A 22,873-nucleotide genomic window follows, 5' to 3' on the forward strand; every position below is an offset into this window, starting at 1 on the left:
CTTTTGGGGTTCATCCCATCAGGAAACTTGGACAGGACACTTGCTTGGAGGTCTTGCAGTGTGGGCTGTAGGGGAACATCCAGCTGCTGGCATTCAAGCTTGACCTCACCCTTCACGGGTGCACCCAGGACAGACTCATTCTGACTTTGGGCCCAGTGTGGCCGAGTCCAGACCTATGCCCATCTTTGCTTCCTATACCCACATTGTAAGAGGGCTGTTGGCATTTTAAAATTTGGAGGCCCTGGCAGTTGGCACTGAGTTTTCTGAATACAACCAGGATTCTCCAACAGTCTGCAGAAACAACATTTAAAAATAAAGAAAAATGTCAGTCACTGGGTGAGCCAAGAGCTGTGGGAGACCTGCATCACTTCCTCTCCAGGGGCCCATGACTTTGTCACCTCCTCATCCTACCCCACATCCTCCCTATGTCCGTGTCCCTCTGGAGTGGTGGTGTCAGGCCCCATAGTCTGGTCCCTCTGTTGAGAATGTTCCTACCATGAAGAGAAGAATCTCAGCAAACCCTGCACTTCTGAAGTGCCTCTTGGCACTCTGAATGTTTGCAAAAAGCAGACTCCAGCCAAATTTTTATTAGGGGGAAGGCAGTGAAAAGCAAACTTCTGGCAGCAGGAGATGTACAGGAAGCAAGACAGGAGTAGCCAAGCCCAATTCCGATAGCATGTGCTGTGGAGGTGCCAGACGCCGTGGGGACCCCTTATCTCTTCCTCCCACTGATTACTGAGGCAGTCCAGCTCCAAAGCCCACAGCACATTCTGGAAGCTATCAAGCGACTTTTTACCTAGTCCCTTAAAATGAAACTATTCCTAATACATCAACCCCTGGAGCACATCAAGTCCTTGGAAACAAATTCTCAGATTGTTTTTGTGCCTTATCCTTTGTAGATAGGATGCATTTTTACTCATCTGACCTAAGCGTTTCAATCTGTGCAACAGGCTTTGAAAATATTGATGCAGTTTAAGGAAAAATGACATTTGAAGTGATGCTTACAAGACATGAAACAGAAGTTCGGCTTTATCATAATTGCTACTTTGTAGAATGATTTGCATTTAACATTAGTTTGGGGCGGTAAAGGCTATGACGTGCTCACTGACCCAGATGGGTCGGGGCACCCGCGTGACAGGTGGTCCCCTCGGCCCCCGGGCGGCGCGGGCCCCGGGGCCCGGTGCTCCACAGGGGGCCGCTCAGGCGTCCCGTCGCCAGTGCAGGGGACCATCACCTGCTCTTCACACAGAACCTTTCCTGGTCAGAGAAGGGACACACGTGGGAAGGCGTAGCCACCGGGACAGCGCAGCATCTTCCCACAAACCCCACCTTCTGCACAGCCCAAGAACTCCTGTAACACTTGCTTCACTGCGGACCTCTGAGCAGATCAGATGAGCTCCCTCGGGGCGGGGGTGGGGGGAGGGCGTGTGCGTGTGCGTGTGCTTGTGGCTGTGGCTGGGTGAAGGGTGGGCGGGGCTGTGCCTGTGGCTGTGGCTGGACTGTCCTTCCGCCGCTCTAGGCCGCGCCTCTCCACTGCCTGCAGGTCCCCGCTGGATCGACGTCCCTCTGCGCCAATCGGAGGCGCCCGGCCTCGGCCCCGCCTCCCGGCGAGCCGCCCGCGCACGCGCCGTAGGCCGAAGTGGGCGGGGCGGCCCGAGGAGCGCGCGCCATGCAGGCCAGCGGGTACACGGCTGCCGCCCTCGGCCAGGCCCGCGCCCCCGTCCAAGTGGTAGGTGCTGGGCTGGCGGGGGTGGGAGGTGGGGATGGGGGTGGCGCCCCGTCCCTCCTCGCCCCTCCCCGCCCCTCAGCTCTAGTACCGCTCCCTGACTCTCTGTCTCCCCGACTCTGCGGTCGTCTCCTGTCCCCTCCTCTCCTCTCCTTTCAACTCCGTCCCTCTCTCCTCCGTCCTCCTCCTCCCCGCTCCTCTCCCCTCCATCCCTCCCTCCCTCCTCTCCCCATCCTGGGTCTCCATTTCCCACACCACCACCGCCTCTTCTCTTGGGCAGCCTGTGAGGGTCTCTGCCCAAATCAACGTTAAAGCACCAGCAAGAGTGCGAACAGAGATTAATCAAGGCTCATCTTTGGCAGAAATTCACATTATGTTTCGTATTGTAGATCTTGAAAACAGTAAAAATATTCTTTCCTTTAAAAAATAATTCCAAAGTAAAGTAAATATGTAAGTAAATTAGGGATCTATTTATGTGGATAACATAAATGCAGGAAGGGATACCACTGTTGAATCAGATCCTCAGAGTAAAGAACTTGACAGAAGTGTATTTTCAGTGCTTATATCTGTGAGCTTTTCATAACCATATTCAGATTTAGCATTTAAAATATCTATATTCTGTATAGATATATAATTCGTACATATATGCATGTATGTATGTTTGCACGTGTATGCATGTGTAGACACACGCTCACACCTGGATGACCTGTGTTTCTGTCTTCTTACTTGGGAATGTGTCCACTCTTCGTTAGGGTATAAACTCAAGGGTGAGGACCGACTGTAACTTCTATCTTTGGGTATTCTGTATTGCTTAATGTGGTAATATACAGAATTAAGACAAATCCTGTAATCAGTTGTTTTGTTGGCAGTCAAGATTCACTGGTTTTACTCCGTACACTTCATAAATTTTTGTTTTATGTGGGTCCTATGAGAAGAGGACAGTGCCAAACTATCCTAAACGGAGTAGAGCAAAGGAAGAGAGAGCTGGAGGGAGGTCACCTCCCCTTTCCCCAGCCCCGCCCCCATACTTTGTTAAAGCAAGTGTAGGGGGTACTTAAAAGGGTTTCTTTGTTGCAGTTTCTCTAACCTCATGGTTTACTGAAAATGCTTATTTCATGAGTGGGTTCAAGATACACAGATGCTTGTTTCAACCAAAATGATGATGTTTCTGACCACTGATTGGGAAACACATGAATTTGCCGTTGAATTGGGAACATTTTTGATGCCTTTCAGATTTTTGTTTCCTTTTCAAAAGCATCCAAAAGACCAATTCTGGGAAATCTAAGACAATAAATCTTGAGAGGAGGCATAGACACCTTTTTTTTTTTTGTCAGGACATATTCTTTCCCTGGAAGCCTTATTCTGGGTTACTCTGTAAGTCAGGTCTTGCCCTTTGGAAATAAGCATTGTGTGGATGGTAATGGGGAAGTAAATTAGAGCCATGGAAAGAGTATTCAGTTTCCACACTTGTTTCTCAATCGTTTTGTTTTGAATTCCAGTCTGTTATCCTCCCGGTCCATGACGCTGAACCGTGGCTGGACGAGTGCTTGGGGTCTGTTTTGCAGCAGGACTTCGAAGGCTCCATGGAGCTTTCCATTTTTAATGATGCCAGTAAGGTATTTATGAACTTCCTGTTGGTGATTTAGCCCTAGTGTAAGTCACCTCTGACTGTTTGGAGGAAAGTTTCCTGACCTGCCAACGTCCTCGTGCTTTCAGGACAAGTCTATGACTATCATTGAAAAATGGAAAGAGAAGCTGGAAGGTTCCGGCATCCTTGTGGTCATTGGAGGGCACGATTCTCCTTCTCCCCGAGGAGGTCAGTAACCGTGTTTAGTTTATTATTCTTATCGACTTATGTACTTAAATAATTTCCTGTTGTTCAAATCCTGGTGAAAATTATCCTGAGTAATACTTGAGTATACCACTTACTAAGGACACGGTAAGCCTGGCTTTCTTATGCTTCAGTAAGGATTTGTGTACATCCACTGCTCATTCTTTACTTATTCAGCCCAACAGAAAGCCATTGGGTGTTTTCATTCCTGGTGTGATTGGTCATTATTGGTCACCCCTAATTTTTAAAATTCTTTTCTTGTGACATTAGATTTGTTTTTGTCCATTAAAAAAAATCTTCTTAAAGAAGCAGCTTTTGGTTTCATTGATTTTCTATATTGTTTTTCTTTTTCCTATTTTGTCTGTTTTCTATTTTGACTCTGAATTGTATTATTTTCTTTCTGCTCACTTTGGGTTTAATTGGTTCTTACTGTAATTCTTATTTTTTGAATTTATTTATTTATTTTTGGCTGTGTTGGGTCTTTGTTGCTGCGCACGGGCTTTTTCTAGTTGCAGCGAGTGGGGGCTACTCTTCATTGTGGTACCCGGGCTTCTCATTGCAGTGGCATCTCTTGTTGTGGAGCACGGGCTCTAGGCATGCGGGCTCAGTAGCTGTGGCTCGCAGGCTCTAGAGCGCAGGCTCAGTAGTTGTGGCGCACGGGCTTAGTTGCTCCGTGGCCTGTGGGATCTTCCTGTACTAGGGCTCAAACCCATGTCCCCTGCATTGGCAGAGAGATTCTTAACCACTGCGCCACCAGGGAAGCCCCTCTTTTTGTAATTCTTAAGGTGAAAGCTGAAGTCATTGGTTTGAGACCTTTCTCATTTTCTAGCATAGGCATTTAGTGATATAAATTCCCCTCTAACTATTGCATTAGCAACATCCCACGAATTCTGATATGTTATGTTTTAATTTTCATTCAGCTTCAAAATAACTTCTAATTTCCCCGTTGATTTCTTATTTGATTTATGGATTATTTGAAGTATTTAGTATCCAAATATTTGAGGGATTTCCCAGATATCTTTCTATTATTCATTTCTGATTTAATTCCTCTGAAGTAAGAGAACATACCTTTTTGACTTGAATCTTTTAAATTTAGTAAGATTTACTTTATAGCCCAGGATAAGGCCTATCTTGGCAAATGTTCCGTGTGCACTTGAGAAGGTTGTGTATCTGCTGGTGTTGGTGGAGTTTTCTGTAAACGTAAATTAAGTCCAGTTGGGCACAATCTTGTTTAAATCTACTGCATCCTTGCTGATACAAGGTCTACTTGTTCTCAGTTACTGAGGCGGGGTATTGAAATCTCCAACTCTAACTGTAGATTTATTATTCTTCCTTATAGTTCTATCATTTTTGGCTTTGTGTATTTTGAAACTCTGTTAATATTTGAGATTGTTGTGAAGAATTGACCCCTTCATCATTACGAATAACCCTCCTGACCTCTGGTAATATACATTGTTTGATATTGATATAACTGCTCTGGCTTTATTTTGACTAGTGTTAGCATAGTGTATCTTTTCCATCATTTTGTCTTTGAACCCATTCCTGTCTTTATATTTAAAGGATGCCCCCTCCCTTATAGATTCTTGTAGACAACATATGATGGTGCTTTTTAAATCCAATCTGACAATCTCTGCCTTTTAACTGGGATGTTTACATTAGTTACATGTAATATGATTATTGATGTGGTTAGGTTTGAGTCTCTCTTCTTGCTATTATCTTATATTAGTCGCATCTATTCTTCATTCCATTTTCCTCTTTCTCTGCCTTCTTTTGGATTAATTAAATATCTTTTATAACAGCTTTATTAAAATACAATTTATATACCATACAATCCACCCATCAAAGTATACAATCAAGTGTTTTGTAGTATGATCACAGATGTGTGCAACCACCACCACAGTCAATTTTAGAACATTTTCATCACCTCAGAAAGGAACCCTGTATCCTTTAGTTATCACCCTCCATCCCCCATCCCCCCCAGCCCTACGCAACCACTGATTTACTTTCTGTCTGTAGATTTGCCTGTTTTAGACATTTTGTATAAATGGAATCATATAATATGTGTTCTTTTGTGACTGGCTTCTTTCATGTAGCAAGATGTTTTTAAGGTTCATGTTGAGGCATATATTAGTACTTCATTCCTTTTTACGAGAGAATAATATTGGGTTGGCCAAAAAGTTCATTTGGTTTTAAGTTAAAATGAAAGACATTTTTCATTTGCACTGAGAACTTTATTGAACAATGTATTCATTAACCAAACGAACTTTTTGGCCAACCCAATATTTAATTGTATAGATGTACCATATTTTGTTTATCCATTCATCAGCTGAGGGACATTTGGGTTGTTCTACCTTTTGGCTGTTGTGAAGAGTGCTAGTATAAACATTTGTGTACAAATTTTTGTTTCAACATAGGTTTTCAGTTCCTTTGGGTATATACCTCGTAGTTGAATTGCTGGGTCATATTGTAATTCTATGTTCAGCATACTGAGGAACTGCCAAACTATTTTCCACATCGGTTGCACCATTTTACATTGCCACCAACCATGTATGAGGACTCCAGTTTCTCCACATCCTTACCAACACTTCTTATTTTCTGTGTTCTTTTTAATTATAGCCATCCTAGTGAGTGTGAAATGGTTTTTCATTGTGTTTTTTTTTGTTTGTTTTTTTTGTGGTACACGGGCCTCTCACCGTTGTGGCCTCTCCTGTTGCTGAGCACAGGCTCCGGACGCACAGGCTCAACGGCCATGGCTCATGGGCCTAGCCGCTCCGTGGCATGTGGGATCTTCCCGGACCGGGGCACGAACCCGTGTCCCCTGTATCGTCAGGCGGACTCTCAACCACTGCACCACCAGGGAAGCCCTTCATTGTGGTTTTCATTTGCATTTCTCTAGTGACTAATGATATTGAGCCTCTTTTTGTGTGCTTATTGTCCATTTGTATATCTTCTTTGGAGAAATGTCTATCCAAGTCCTTTGACCATTTTAAAATTGGATTGTTTGCCTTTTTGTTGTTGAGCTGTAAGAGTTCTTTATATATTCTGGATACTAGACCCTTATCAGATATATGATTTGCAAATATTTTCTCCCATACTTTGGATTGTCTTTTCACTCTCCTGAGAATAATCTTTGATGCACAAAAATTGTAATTTTGATAAAATCCAATTTATTTTTGTTGTCATTTTATGTGCTTTTGGTGTCCTATCTAAGAAATCATTGCTTAATCAAGGTCATGAACATTTACTCCTTTGTTTTCTTCAAAGAGTTTTATAATTTGAGCTCTTTTATGTAGGTCTTTGTTCCATTTTGAGTTCATTTTTGTATATGGTGTGAAGTAAGAATATAACTTCATTCTTTTGCATGTGGATATTGAGTTGTTCCAACACCATTTGTTTAAGACTATTCTTTCTCCATTGAGAGTTTCGGTACCTTTGTGAAAATCAGTTGACCGTAAATGAATGGGTTCATTTCTGGACTCTATTCTTATGCCAGTACTACACTGCTTTGATTACCATAGCTTTGTGGTAGGTTTTGATATCGGGAAGTATGAGTCTTCCAACTTCGTTTTCCTTTTTCAAAATTGTTTTGCAATTTCATATGAATTTTAGGATCAGTTTTTTCATTTCTGCAATAAAGACCATTGGGATTTTGATGGGGATGGCATTGAATCTGCATATCTGGGTTGTGTTGTCACTTTAATAGTATTAAGTCTTCCAATTCATGAACACAGAATATCTTTCCATAGGTCTTAGGTCTTCTTCAGTTTCTTTTATCAATGTTTTATAACTTTCAATGTACAAGACTTTTGCCTCTGTGGTTAAATTAACTCCTCAGCACTTTATTATTTTTTATGGTAGTGTGAATGGAATTGTTTTCTTAATTTCCTTCTCAGATTGTTCATTGTTATTGTATAGGAAAACTGATTTTCCTGTGTATTGATCTTGTATCCTGCAACTTTGTTGAACTTGTTTATTAGCTCTAGTAGTTTTTTTGTGAGTTTTTAGGATTTCCTATATTTAAGATCATGTCATCTGCAACTGAGATAGTTTTACTTATCCCTTTTTAACTGGATGCCTTATTTCTTTTTCTTGCCTAATTGCTTCAGCTAGAACTTCCAGTGTTTAGTAGGAGTGGAGAAAGGAGACACCCTTGTCTTGATCCTGATCTTAGGGGGAAAGCGTATGGTGTTTCACCATTGAGTATGATGTTAGCTGTGGATTTTTGTAAATACCCTTTATCATGCTGAGGAAGTTCCCTTCAATTCCTAGTTTGTTGACTATGTTTTTCTTTATCATGAAAGAGGATTTTGTCCAATCTTTTCTCTGCATCAACTGAGATAATCATGTAGGTTTTTTTTCTTCAGTTCTATTAAGGTGTGGTATATTGTACTGATTGATTTCATATGTTGAACCACCCTTGCATTACTGGGATACATCCCACTTGGTCATGGTGTATAATCTTTCTAATATGCTGCTGGATTTAGTTTGCCAGTATTTTGTTGAGGATTTCTACATAGATATTCATAAGGGATATTGGTAGGTAGTTTTCCTTTCTTCTGATGTCTCTGTCTGACTGTAGTATCAGAGTAATGCTGGCTTTGTAGAATGCGTTAAGAAGTGTTTCCTTTTCTTCTATTTTTTTTTTTGAAGAGTTTGAGAAGGATTGTTGTTAATTATCTAAATGTTTGGTAGAATTCACTAGTGGAACTGTCTGATCCTAGGCTTTTTTGCTGTTGTTGGGAGATTTTGATTACTGATTCAATCTCTGTATTTGTTATAGGTATGTTCAGATTTTTTACTTCTTCTTGAGTTAGTTTTGAGAGTTAGTGTGTTTCTAGAAATTGTCCATTTCATCTAGGTTATCTAATTTGTTGGCATACAGTTGTTCATAATATTCAATTATAATCTGTTTAGGTTTCTGTTAAGTTTAGTAGTAATGAACCCACTTTCTTTTTCTTTTCTTTTTTTTTTTTTTTTGGCTGTGCCTCACGGCTTGTGGGATCTTAGTTCCCTGACCAGGGGTCGAACCCACACCCCCTGTAGTGGAAGTGCAGAGTCTTAACCACTGGACCATCAGGGAAGTCTGCCCACTTTCATTTTTTATTTTAGTAATTTGAAGCTTATTGGTTCTTAGTCTAGCTAAAGGTTTGTCAATGTTGTTGATCTTTTCAAAGAACCAACTTTTGGTTTCATTGATTTTCTCTGTTGTTTTTTTAGTCTTTATTTCATTTACCTCTGTTCTGATCTTTATTATTTCTTTCCTTCTGCTAGCTGTGTGTTTAATGTGTTGTTCTTTTTCTAGCTCCATAACATGTAAAGTTAGGTTGTTGACTTGAGATGTCTTTTATGTAGACATTTATATATAAATTTCCCTCTGATCACTGCTTTTACTGCATCCTGTAAGTTTTGGTATGCTGTATTTTTATTTATCTCTTAAGTATATTCTAATTTCCCTTATTTGACCCATTGGTTATTTAAGAGTAGGTTGTTTAATTTTCACATATTTGTCCTTCCGTTATTGAATTCTAGTTTCATTCCATTGTTGTCAGAGAAGATACTTAATCTGATTTCAGTCTTTAAAAATTTTTTGAGATATGTTTTGTGGCCTGACATGTGGTCTGTCCTGGAGAATGTTGCATGTGCACTTAGGAAGAATGCAATGCAATGCTGTTACTGAGTAGAGTGTTCTGTATATGTCTGTTAGGTCTCTTGGTTTATAGTGTTGTTCAAGTCCTCTATTACCTTACTGACCTTCTGTCTTGATGTTCTATCTATTATTGAAAGTGAGGTGTTGAAGTATTCAACTACTATAGTAGAATTATGTTTCTCCCTTCAATTCTGTTCATTTTTGCTTCATTTATTTTGGGGCTCTCTTGTTAGATGTGTATAGTTTTATAATTGTTATATTTTCTTGATTGACCCTTTCATCAGTATATAGTGTCCTTTGTTTCTTGTAACAATTTCTGACTTAGGGTTTATTTTCCCTAGTACTAGTTTAATCACTCCAGCACTTTTTTGGTTGTTGGTTGAATGGAATATCTTTTTCCATCATTGCACTTTCGACTTATTTGTGCCTTTGGATCTAAGATGAGTCTCCTGTAGCATTTAAATGTATCATGTGTTTTTTTAATCCATTCTGCCAATCATTGCCTTTTAATTGGAGCATTTATATTTAAAGTAATTACTTTCGAGGAAGGACTTTTGCCATTTTGCTGTTGTTTTCTATATGCTGTCTATCTGTTTTATTCTTCAATCCTCCATCAGTGCTTTCCTTTGTGTGTAATTGGTTATTACTAGTGTGCCATTTTTATTCCCTTCTCATTTCCTATTCTGTGTATTTGTAAGTTATTTTCTTAGTCATCACTGTGGGGATTACAATTAACATCTTAAATTTATAACAATCTAATTTGAATTAACATCAACTTAACTTTAATAGTGTATAAAGCTCTGCTCCTGTACAGCTGTGTACCTCCCACTTTATATCATTTTTGTCACAAATTACATCTTTATTATTTGCCCATTAACATAGGTTTATAATCATTGTTTAATGTGTTTTTTAAATCATATGGGAAAAATACAAACTGAAAGTAAAATAATACTGGCTTTTATATTTAGCTACATAGTAATCTTCATCAATGTTTTTCATTTGTTTGTATGATTTCAAGTTACTGTCTAGTGTTCTCATTAGAGCAGGAAGGACTCCTGTTAGCATTTCTTGTAGGGCAGATCTGTTAGGGAATATCTCCCTCACCTTTTGTTTATCTGCAAATGTGTTTATTTCTCCATTTTTGAAGGATAGTTTTGCCAGATTCAGAGTTTCTGTATGTTATAGACCCAATAATACATTACTTACATATTGTTTTTTAATAATTTCTTATTGGAGTATAGTTGATTTACAATGTTGTATTAGTTTCTGCTGTACAGCAAACTGAATCAGCCATACATATACATATATCCACTCTCTTCTAGACTCCATTCCCATGTAGGTAATTACAGGGCACTGAATAGAGTTCCCTGTGCTATACAGTAGGTTCTTATTAGTTATCTTTTATATATAGTAGTATGTGTATGTCAGTCCCAATCTCCCAATGTATACTCCCGCTTCCATAAGTTTGTTTTCTACATCTGTGACTCAATTTCAGTTTTGTAAATAGGTTCATTTGTACCATTTTTTTTAAATTGGGGTATAGTTGTTTTACAATGTTGTGTTAGTTTCTGCTGTACAGTGAAGTGGAGTTCCCTGTGCTATACAGTAGGTTCTTATTAGTTATCTATTTTATACATATTATTGTATATATGTCAATCCCAGTCTCCCAATTCATCCCACCCCCCATCCCCTGCTTTCTCTCCTTGGTGTCCATACATTTGTTCTCTACATCTGTGTCTCTATTTCTGCCTTGCAGACTGGTTCACCTGTACCATTTTTCTAGATTCCACATATATGCATTAATATTGGTTTTTCTCTTTCTGACTTACTTCACTCTGTGTGACAGTCTCTAGGTCCATCCATGTTGCTGCAAATGGCATTATTTCATTCTTTTTTATGACTGAGTAATATTCCATGGTATATATGTACCATATCTTCTTTATCCATTCCTCTGTCGATGGACATATAGGTTATTTCCATGTCCTGGCTATTGTAAATAGTGCTGCAGTGAACACTGGGGTGCGTGTATCCTTTCGAATTATGGTTTTCTCCAGATATATGCCCAGGAGTGGGATTGCTGGATCATATGGTAGCTCTATGTTTAGTTTTTAAAGAAATTGCCATACTGTTCTCCGTAGTGGCTGCATCAATTTACATTCCCACCAACGGTGTAGGAGGGTTCCCTCTTTTCCACACCCTCTCCAGCATTTATTGTTCGTAGATTTTTTTTTTTTTTTTTTTTTTTGCAGTACGCAGTCCCCTCACTCTTGTGGCCTCTCCCGTTGCGGAGCACAGGCTCTGGACGTGCAGGCTCAGCAGCCATGGCTCATGGGCCCAGCCGCCCCGTGGCATGTGGGATCTTCCCGGACCGGGGCACAAACCTGTGTCCCCTGCATCGGCCGGTGGACTCTCAACCGCTGTGCCACTAGGAAAGCCCCCACCCATTTTTTGATTGGGTTGTTACATATTGTTTTATACAATTTTTTTTTTTTACTACTGCTACTTCAGTTAGCAGAAGAAAGGAGAAGAAATATGCATTTATATTGTCTTTTATAATTAACAGTTACTTTACTGGTGCTCTCTTTTTTTCTTTCATGGATTTGAAATACTCCCTGGAATCACTTGGGGTCAATCTTTTTAATCTAAAGAACTTCCTTTAGTATCTCTTGTAAGGTGAATCAACAACAATTTCTCTCAGTGTTTGTTTATTTGGAATGTCTTAATTTCTCCTTTATTTTTGAAAGATAGTTTTGTTGGATATAGGATTCTTGGTTAACAGTTTTTTCTTTGAGTTCTTTGAATATGTTATCCCACTGCCTTCTGGCCTCCATTGTTGGCGCTGAAAAGTCAACTGTTAATCTTACTGAGATTTCCTTTTTTTTCCCTTGTCTCTTTTAAGAGTTTCTCCCTGTTTTTGGCTTTCAGTGTTTTTACTATGATGTATCTAGTTGTGAATCTATTGAGTTTATCCTCCTTGGAGTTTGTTGAGCTTCTTGAATGTGTAGATTAATGTTTTTCACTGCATTTGGAAAGATTTTAGCCATTATATCTTTGAATATTTTTTGTGCTTATTGCTCTCTCCTTTTCTTTTGGTACTACTATTATGCATATGTTAGTGTCTTTAATAGTATTTCAGATTTCTCTGAGGTCGTGTTTATTTTTCTTCATTCTTTTTTCTCCCTGTTCTTCAGATTGCATTATTTTTATCCATCAAGTTTGCTAATTTTTCTGCCGATTCAAATATACTGTTGAGTTCCTCCAGGGTATTTTTTAGTTAGGGTGTTATACTTTTCAGCTCTAGAATTTCCAGTTGATCCTTTTTAATAATTTCTGTCTCTTTATTGATACTCTTGATTTGATATGACATTGTCTTCATACCTTTCTTTGCTTCTTTAATTACGGTTTCCTTTAGGTCTTTGAACATATTTATAATGGTTACTTTGAGGTCTTTGTTAAATCAGACACTGTGATATTCTCACTAGAAGTTTCTGGGCCTTCTTTTTATTCGGTGTCTGGGTAATGCTTTTTTGTTTCTTTGCATGTCTCCTAATTTTTGTTGGAAACTGGACATATTAGATAATATATTATAGTAACTCTGGGTACTGGTCCCCCCCACCCCGACTAGGCTTGTTATTATTATTGACTTGTTTGCTTGTATATTGACTGGTTGGATAATTTTAGTAAAGTCTGCTCCCCTGCCCTTGCAGTGTGAAACCTCTAATCATCTCTCTCAGGAATACAGCGCTGGGTGTACCCACAGTCACCCTGAGGTGCCAGTGGTGTGGGCTGGCCTCTCTCTCCCTTACCACACCCAGCTGTCAAGCTCCACTTATTGCTGACTGCTTTACTGTTCTCAACAATACCTAAGAGCATAAATTGCTATATAAGAATAATTCAAGTGAATTCATATTCCTTCAAAGGAATAGTTCTTGAGGTCAGTGTTTAAAGTTTGTTCTGACACCAGGAGGGCTCTTCTCAGCTGTCTCTTACCCGTTTATGTCTAGCAAACTGGTCGTCCCACAGTTTAGCCTATATTGCCAATGAATCTACCAATCTCCTTTACCAGCTGCCTCTCACCACTGTTTTGGGTGTACCCTAGGGCTTGACCTTCACACCCTGTTGCAGATGAAGCAGGGGGTGGGCAGTAACCCCATGTCTCTCTCAGTATGGAACCCCCACCCCATAAACTAGGGCAAGGGCATTTGGGTCCCCAGTATCCTTGGTGATACCATTCCCAGTGTAGACAGAGAGTCCATCCCAGCATGGGGGCTGAGTGGGAGAAGGGAGCCCCACTTTTCAACTGCACTTGCCTGGGACGCAGCCTCAGCAACAGGTACCTGGAGCCAGGATGAGAAATGCTGATGCCCTATCTCTCCCAGAAAAATAGCTTTCTGTCAGGCCTAGCAGAAGAGGGAACCCTGTATTTTTGGCTGTACCTGTCTGGGTTGGAGTTTCCTTCTTGGGGGAGGGAAGGAGCAGGTCTTGGCTCACATACCTAGACCCTCACTATTACTAAGTTTTAGTAGATTTTCTTGAATAAATATTTTTTTCATTTGCTGTGTGTTAGGGCCATTTCCAGAGACTGTAAATGGTTGGGTTTTTTAAAAATTATTTTAAAAATAATTTTTAAAAATTGAATTATTAAAAAATAATTTTTACCAGTTTTGCTGGCAAGCAGTCTGTGGAACTTGTGCTGTCAGGCCAGCTCCAATCAAAATTTCTTTTGGTTCTATTTTATCTCCTTTGTTGGCTTATTAGCTATAATTCCTTTTTTTGCCTTGTTAGTGGTTGATTTGGAGTTTACAGAATATACTGTCAACTTACCAAGTTCCGCCCCTCAAATGTGTGTACAACTTCACATATAGTGTGAGAACCTCATGACAGTACATGTCCTTTTCTCCCCTCTTACCTTTTTTGCTGTTGTTGTCATGCATTCTACTTTTACATGTACCATAAACCCCACAAACGTTGGTATTAACTTAGTTTAAACAGTCAATCATCTTTTTAAGAGATTTAAATAATAAGAAAGAAAATTATTCATTTACTCATATAGTTAGTTTTCAGTGCTCTTTATTTGTGTAAAGCCAGATTTCTGTCTTCTATGATTTTCCTTCTGCCTGGACTTTTTAAAACATTTCTTGCAGTGATGGTCTACTGATGATGAATTCTTTTACCTTTTGTATGTCCTTATCTGGCATGTTTGAGTGTTGGCTGGTGGATCCTGTGATGAAGAAATTTCATCACAAGCTTTATTATCCTTCCTTTAGTCCCTACTTGCTGCCCCCAGAGCACCTCCCCATACAGGTGAGCGTGCCCCTTAGGTAACCTGCCTGTACTGCTTTTGCCCACCCCCCACCCCCCGCTTCCCTTCCTTCTGTTCATCCTTCCATCTTCCTCTGTTCCGTGCAATTCCTTTCCTTTTTGGAGTGGACAGGGAGAAGAGAAGGAGGAGGCCTGAAATGGCCGTCTTCTGTGTTTGTGGGAACAGCTTCTCCCAGTCCTGGTGCTGCCTCCTGAACCTGCTGTTCTTTTGCTTCACAGCGATGGAGGGAGGGGCGGGCAGTCAGCTCCCCACACAGTGGCGGGTGGAGGAAAGAACACAATCTAGAAGTTCTTGCCAAGCGAGCCTCTGGACTGTGGTATTTGGGTTTCCTTCCACGTCAGGGTACAACCTCCTTCTGTCTCCTCTCGAGGTTCTTGCAGTTTTTAAATCGGAAGTTCAGAGTCTATGATCTCCTTTTGTTTCTAGTGTTGGACTTGGGTAGAGAGGGTAGACTACCAGTTTCACTGGTTCCCTGTCTTGTCCAACGCTGATAGTTTTTCACATTATCTCAGATTTTCTATTTAGGTAATCTAATCCTGAATAAATATTATAATTTTGTTTCTTTATTTCTAATTTATTCTTTATTTTTCATATATTTTTTGGGGGGTAGAAGAACAATGTGGAATCACATTAATGAATCCTTTTATTATGCTGGCTTAGTGGGAATGTTTGTAGTGTTTCAGTGCTAAAAGTATGACATTTACTATTGCTTTCTGATAGATACCTTTATCGAGGTAACTTGATATTTCTAATTTAGTAAGCCTTTATAAAATGAGGCATCAGGGACTTCCCTGTTGGTCCAGCGGTTAAGACTCTGCACTTCCAATGCTGGGGACGTGGGTTTGATCCCTGATGGAGATCTAAGATCCCATGTGCTGCATGGTGCAGCCAGGAAAAAAAAAAGAGGCGTCAGTGTAGAATTTATTAGACGTCTTTTAGTTGTCTGTTAAGGTGATGGCCTATTTTTTTCTCCTAACATTTTTATTGTAGTAAATTACATTAGTATTTTTCTTAACAGTGAACCACTCTTGCAGTGCCAGAACTAACCAGCCATAACACTATAGTATTTTCATACAAGGCAATTATTCGGTTTTCTTAAGGATTTTTACATCTATATACATATGGAACGTTGGTCTGTAGTTTTTTGTGTGGGTTACATGTCTGGCTCAGGGGTGAGAACAGAAGGTCTTGGACTTGCTGATGTAGCTTCATGAGAGCAATAACTGTGTAGAACAATTCAGCCCACTTTTGTCTCAAGCTCCCATGTAAACTAGCCTCACAGCCTGCATTTAGATAGCAGGAAAACCGTTTACTTATTTTCACGAATAAATGTCTACTTTGACTAATTACAGATTTTTTTTTTAATACCAATTTGTGGTTAAAAAAAAAAAAGAAAATTCAGACACACAGAAAGGTCTGCAGTGAAATGTAACAGCTCCACACCCTAGGAGCAACCCGTGTCTTTTAGTTCCTACTGGATTTATTTAACCCACGGTGTCAGTTGATACTTGCTATGAAAGAGGAAACATTTAGCCCACTGTAGGTTCTTCACACTTCCCTTTCTCTTTTTTCCCCCCTCAGAGTTTTGGTTTGTCATAATATATCTATATTGTCAGGGTTTATAATCTTTGCATTCTGTTCTGTAACTCTTGTTGTTTTATGTACTTGACTTAGTTGATTCCAACAGCTTAAACCTTGCAAAAACAGCACTAATGGTTTTTTAAGTAACTGTTTTTCACTGCAGACCACCTAGTGGATTAGACTTGGAGGAGGAACTGAAATAAATCTGCTGCTAACCCCGTGCTGCACACTGAGGGGATTCCCAGGTGTCAGAATCTATGGAGCCTTTAAAAAATCTTCTGCTTTATTCCCTTCTACTGTATACACATGCACCATTGTTTGGGTTTTTTTTTTTTTTTTTACTTCTCTTTTTATTTTATTTAATTTTCTTTTCTTTTCTTTCTTTTTTTTTTTTTTTTGCGATACGCAGGCCTCTCACTGTTGTGGCCTCTCCCGTTGTGGAGCACAGGCTCCGGACGCGCAGGCTCAGCGGCCATGGCTCACGGGCCTAGCGGCTCCGTGGCATCTGGGATCTTCCCGGACCGGGGCATGAACCTGTGTCCTCTGCATCGGCAGGCGGACTTTCAACCACTGCGCCACCAGGGAAGCCCCTAATTTTCTTTTTAATTATGTTCCTTTTTAATTTCTCTTAAGTACTTCTTCAAGTAATTTTTTCATATCCAGTATGTGGATGGTAAAATATTTAGAGTATTTACATGTCTAAAAATGTCTTTATTTTGTACTTATACTCAATTGGCAGTTTGTCTGGGTATAGAATTCTAGGTGCAAAATAATTTTCCTTAGAATTTTGGAGGAGTTGCTTCATTATCTTCTGGTATCCCCTGATTCTAGTAAGAAATCTTATGTAAGTCTGATTCTTGTTATTTTAAAGGCATCTTTTCTGAAAGTGTCTAAGATTTTTCTCTTTATGTTTTGAGTTTTGAAATTTCATGATGCTGGGCCAAGTTGTGGTTGTTTCTTCATTCATCCTCTGTTTCTGTAAAAATGGTTCACTTTGCATTTTTAGCTTTAATTTTAATCTAGTGTGCTTCCAGTAGTTTGACTTTACAGTTTTCATATAAGACTTGAAAACAATATGCCTGCACACATTGCTAGAGCTGAAAGTGGAGGCAGGACAGATGTTGAGACTGTGGCTGGTGGGGTTGAAGGTAGAGGTAGGGCAGATGATAGGCTGGTGGACAGGTTCCTATAGGCTTTAGGAGTCATGTCTTTCTTTAAAAAGTAGTCCTCAACTTTGGTAGCATGTTAGAATTGCCTGGAGAGGCTTTAAGAGTCCTGAGGCCTGAGTCCTACCCTAAGATGTTCTCGTGTAATCGGTCTGGGGTGCAACCATGGCATGCGTGTTGTAAAAGCTTCCCAAAACATACTGCAGCGCATCCAGGGTTGAGAACCACTTCTTTAAAATCCTCAGGAATGGTGTAGCTTCACCTCCATAGTGAGCTTGGTCTTAAGGGAACCTTGTAGCTCCCGACACAGCTGAAGGTTTGAGATCCCTCTGGAATACCCCTCAGATGAGATCCGGAGGGGTGTTAGCTCGGCTATGAGATCCTGTTCGAACCCAGCGGGTGACTTGCCAAAACAAAGGCTCGCAGCTACTCAGATCCTTTCCAGGTGGGTGGGTGGGTCAGTAGGGTTGTGGCATAGGATTGAAGTATTCAAGGTAGCTCTCAGGGGAGAGGTGTGAGCGGGAGAGACAGTTCTACTCTTTCTAGATGCCTCTTGTCCTCCAAGACCCCTTCTCATCTTCCCGCTTTCTCTCTGCTCTTTTCTGCTGGTGTTGGGTGGTCGGGGGACTCAGTGGGTCTCACTTGCTGATTCTTGCTTGTGCATCTTGCAAGCTCACGTGGGTCTCGCCTGAGTCCTGATTTACTCAGAGTTCACACTGCCCCCCTCGATGGCACAGCTGGGATCGGAGCTCTCTGGGGCCCGCCCTCAAACAGATTTAAGCATCTCTGAACACTGGCTCTCAAGTAAGATAGTGTGCTTCTCCACGAGGGGCTTAAGTGCATCTCCTTCCACTGAGGGCAGCCAGGGCAGGTGCCCTTCACTTTACCTTTTGCAGCTTCCTGCCAGCATTTTTTTTTTTTGGAAGGGGGGCAGGTAGAGGGTGGATGTTGGTGAAAATGGGCTAAGAAATAGTTGGGCTTCAGAGAACGAAGCAGAGACTTCTCTCCCAGAAAGTGCTCCCCTGCCCTGCCTTGCGTTCTTCACAACAGCAGCCAGTGCACTCTACTTAGGAAAGCAGAAAATTGTCTAAAATAGTTTAGAAAAAAATGCTAAATCAGAAATAATTTTAAAATCTTGGTCTTTTAAAAGAAGAAAGCCTTTTCCCTGCTATTTTAGAAGGTTCCTGTGGAAAGACTGTGTTCTCTGACATCGCACAGTGACCCCACGCAGAGGTGCCTTGTGGTGGGTGAGGGCAGCACACGGTCCTGCCTTCTGGTGCAGCCTCTGAGGTGCCGAGGATGGGCGACGGGGCAGGTGCTCGAGCGAGGGGGCTCTGGAGCCGCTGCGGGGTTGGGTCCACTGCACCCACCCCGCGCCTCCGTTTCCTTCTTTGTGAACAGGCTGTAGCAGTAGGTGCCCGTGTGGGTGTCGGGAGGGCGTAAGACAAGCTGATGTGTGCCGGGTTCCAGAGGAGGCCACACACGGTGGGCCCTTGAGAAGTCTTAGCAGCTGTTCTGTTATTGTCTTCCTCCTCCTCCGTCTCATGCATATTTTTAGTATCTTCCCCCGAATTATTTCTTGTTTTCATTATCTTTAGCCTGTTTGAAATAGAAAATTTTTTATACGTCAGTTATTGTGCGACATCCATTTCAACCTGCTTCTGAAATGTGTGTAAACAAATGGTGGTTTTTGAAACTACTGTGAGCAACCTTTCAAAATATTCTTTAATTAAGATGTTTCGCATCTTCCATAGTTGAACAGAAGTAATTTAAAGGCATTTTGATGACTTGCGATTGCTTGTCTAATCTCCACTTTAAAAGCAAGTTTTATCATTCATAAAACACTTTTTAAAGAGTAGATATAACTTGAGCCATATCGTATTTGTATGTATTCTATAAATAATAAAAAAGTAAATTGTAACTTGTGAAGAAATGATTCTGCTGTCTCACTGAAGTTGGATAAAGCAAGCGAATTCATGGGAATCCTGTGTTACACATAATAAAACAGTTAATTTGGATTATGTCAGAAAGGACATATTTTCCTAGAACAATATTTTCTTAAATAGGAAATGTTATATCGACTATTGGATAATGTAGCTCCAAAGTGTCTATTTTCAGGAGTGTTGGGTATTTAAATTGGGTTAAGATTCATTTACTATTATTTCATATCATAATAGAGCAAAACATTTCTTAATAATGTGGTCACTTGCTAAAATTGAAATAAAACACAATCCCACCCTCTTCTCTCCAAGAGTAAGGAATGTTAATATCGCACCGAGGCGGGAGTTTTTCCTGCTGTGGCCATGACAACCGACTCCCCTCACAAAGGGACAGACCTCCCCAAACATCAGGCCCTGGCACAAACATTTGACTTTTCAAGGCAATAATATTAAAGCAAATTCCTTATCTTTGCCAAACACAAGATTCATCGTGAGAAACTTTCAGCTTCCTTAGTAGATGCATTTTCCTTCATTACCCAAATTCTTGGGTTTGATATTTCCCCTTCTAAAACCCAACGCTAATAAAACCACTTTTTAAACACAGCCCCTGTTAATTTCAGTGTGTCTTTTCCCATTTTTCGTTTTGATTCTGTGAGCTCTTTCTCTGGGCCTGCCTTGCTCTGTGGTGGTGATGGAGATTTACCTATAGTTGCTAATCCATCCCCAGGGGTCAGGAGCCAGGCCCCTGTCTCCCCTTGTGTGCATTTCCTTCTCTTGCTTGTTATACCTGTGGTTCTTTGAAATCTGTGACTGTCCTGCTAACTGGTTTGGGTTGGCTAAGCTCTAGGATTAATGCTGGAAATTAAGGTGCTACCTCATGTGAAAACAGCCAAAGGCACTGCTCTAGGTCACACCCTTTGACGCCCTGCATGAGGGCCAAGGTCCTTACTTCTGGTTGCAGTGTGGTTTGTTCCAGAAAGTGACTGAGTAACAGGAGGGACCTGCCTTCTCTCCCTGTTCCCCTTACAGCGGAAAACTGGGGAGCACCTGGAGTGAGGCCTGGGGCAGACACTTTGCTGGTGTCCCCTGGGACCAACATTTTTCGGGTTGTCTCAGCTCTGAGTAAGAGGGATTTATTGTTTTAACTCTGCCCACACCTGTTCTGCTTTGTGCGACTTTCCTCGGTGGCACCAAATCTAAGTGTCTCTGTAATACGATTCAGGCACCAGAATTTCCTTTCTAGGGAAGGTGGGAATTGTGCCCCTCGAAGGCCCCTTGGTCCCCTCTTTTGGACTAAGTGCCTCCTCTAACCTGCCCCGCCCTCAGCATGTAGACCGAGCTTGCTGTGTGTTCATTTCTGCGCTCTGTTCCTCATTCGGAAGCCTTATCCTGGCTGCCCTCCCTTGAAAGCTGCCGGTCCTCCCCATGCTGCTCACTGCCCAGTTCATCACTCAGAACCCCATTCTCTCGATGTAAACTCGCGTCATCTCTCTGGCCCCCTCTGCCGTGGTCTCGTCTTCTCTCCATAAGCCTCCCTAGAGCTTCCCACCGTTCATTTGGCATTTAATATAGGTTGTCGGTTACCTCTCCTTCCAACTCAGGTCTAATCTCTGAAGGCAAGGATTCTAAAACATTTCTTAAGATATAATATCCATACAGAAAAGTACACCTATCATCTTTGTACAGCTCAATTAATTTTCACAAACTGAACACACTGTGCAGCCAGCACCCTGATGAAGAGCGACATCACCGGCCCAGAAGCCCCCCTCCCCAAGGGAAGGATTTCCAGGTGCACAGGTGAATCTGCTGCCTTTGTGCTCCGTGTGCTGTCCCCACATGGTGCCTGCTCCCTGTGCTCGGCGGTGCAAGGGGCACCCACGCCGCGTGCGGCCACGATTGTCCATCCTCCTTGTGTATTTTCATACGCGTGGTGTATTTTCCATCCCAAGAGGGGTTCTTGTGCCGATCATGTCTTGGTGAAGTAGGGTCTGTACCTCCCGGAAGAGCTGGGTGTCCCAGTATGTGCAGGAACAGTGGACACTGACAGGGCCTGTACCTCATCACTGAAATATGTGTTCAGGTAACTGCCCACGAAGTGTCCAGTCCAGTGAGCTTCTACCAGCTGATCGCACGTGTGTATGTGGCCCCAACTGCCGGGTAACCGTATCGTGACTTTTATTAACAGAGACTTTATAGAAAGTGTTCCTGCCAGTTCTTCTCAAGTCCTTCCATTCAGGGACATTGTAATTTTGTTTTTTAAAAGTATTCCCCAGGGTTTAACTTAGTGCTGTACTGGATAAATGTTTGCTGACTTTATTTTCCTCCTGTGAGCACATCCTGCTTTAACACTGGTACTGGGTGGACTGTCGTCTCTTATATTATACTTACTCCATCAGTTTCTTCTAAAGAGGCCTGATTTTTTAGTTGCTGGTGCAGAATGTTCCTAGCTTTCCTTCTGTGTGTATCACACTGAATTTTATTAAAGAGAACCCATTGAAAATTGAATTCTAAAAGAGCTTTTCCTTTTCTTCTTTAAACAGTCGGATATTCTAAAAATCAAGCCATAGCACAGAGCTCAGGATCTTACCTTTGCTTTTTGGATTCGGTAAGTAACTCTTTGTTTTATTTAAAACGTGTGACTATATGTTTTGAATAATTAAGAGGTATTACATTTTAGTGTGGTTCTTGAAAATCATTGTTCTAATACGTTACAATCGGCCTTTAAGGTTGATAAGTCGTTGCTGTTTAATTGCTGTAGCACCTAATGAGGGAACTGATTTTTGATAAATAGGGTTACATATAAACACAAAATTGCACAGCAGAGAAACATATAAACAAAGTGAAGATAAGCTAGGAAGGTCTTGACAAATACAATGCTTAAAAGATTAATAACCTTAAATAGAAGTAACTCATGCAAGTTGGTGAGAAAACACAAAGAAAAATGAGTGGTAGATAAATAGGAAAGGACAGGAGTTGATACTCTCAGAGGTAGACATGCAAACAATGACCTTTAAAAAATGTTACATCGTTTGTGATCAAACACAAATTAAATTAACTGAGATACTACTTTTTTTTTTTTTTTTTTTTTTTGCTGTACGCAGGCCTCTCACTGTTGTGGCCTCTCCCGCTGCGGAGCACAGGCTCCGAACGCGCAGGCTCAGCGGCCATGGCTCACGGGCCCAGCCGCTCCGCGGCATGTGGGATCTTCCCAAACCGGGACACGAACCCGTGTCCCCTGCATTGGCAGGCGGACTCTCAACCACTGCACCACCAGGGAAGCCCGAGATACTACTTTTAAAAATCAAATTAACAAAGTTCTCTACAAATGTAGATACTCAGTGTTTGGAAATGCAATGTGAACTGGTAGCATTGACAGCATAATTTTGCATTTTGTATTAAGAACCTTAAAAATGCTTGTGCCCGGGCTTCCCCGGTGGCGCAGTGGTTGAGAGTCTGCCTGCCGATGCAGGGGACGCGGGTTTGTGCCCCAGTCCGGGAAGATCCCACATGCCGCGTAGCGGCTGGGCCCGTGAGCCATGGCTGCTGAGCCTGCGCGTCTGGAGCCTGTGCTCCGCAACAGGAGAGGCCACAACAGTGAGAGGCGCGCGTACAGCAAAAAAAAAAAAAAAAAAATGCTTGTGCCCTTGACCCTGAATTTC

The 22,873-nt window shown here is 41.4% G+C and overlaps 1 protein-coding gene across 16 annotated transcripts in view; it reads left to right on the forward strand.

The window, feature by feature from the left end:
• The first annotated feature begins 1,617 nt into the window (after window positions 1-1,617).
• Window positions 1,618-22,873, forward strand: part of B3GNTL1 (UDP-GlcNAc:betaGal beta-1,3-N-acetylglucosaminyltransferase like 1) — a 158,869-nt gene continuing 137,613 nt past the window's right edge. For 13 of the 16 annotated variants that reach the window (XR_009537400.1, XR_009537399.1, XR_009537401.1 and 10 more), the window contains exons 1-4: window positions 1,618-1,729; window positions 3,226-3,342; window positions 3,443-3,542; window positions 21,755-21,819. Coding sequence is in view for 5 of the 16 variants with exons in the window: in XM_060132927.1 (XP_059988910.1) it covers window positions 1,670-1,729; window positions 3,226-3,342; window positions 3,443-3,542; window positions 21,755-21,819 (342 nt within the window). In the remaining 11 variants the exon portion in view is untranslated. Of the gene's footprint in view, window positions 1,730-3,225; window positions 3,343-3,440; window positions 3,543-21,754; window positions 21,820-22,873 lie in introns of those variants that run through there. The other 3 variants (XM_060132932.1, XM_060132931.1, XM_060132930.1) reach the window with 3 other exon arrangements.

The sequence above is a fragment of the Lagenorhynchus albirostris genome, chromosome 20 (genome assembly GCF_949774975.1).
Source record: "Lagenorhynchus albirostris chromosome 20, mLagAlb1.1, whole genome shotgun sequence".
Lineage (NCBI taxonomy): Eukaryota > Metazoa > Chordata > Mammalia > Artiodactyla > Delphinidae > Lagenorhynchus > Lagenorhynchus albirostris.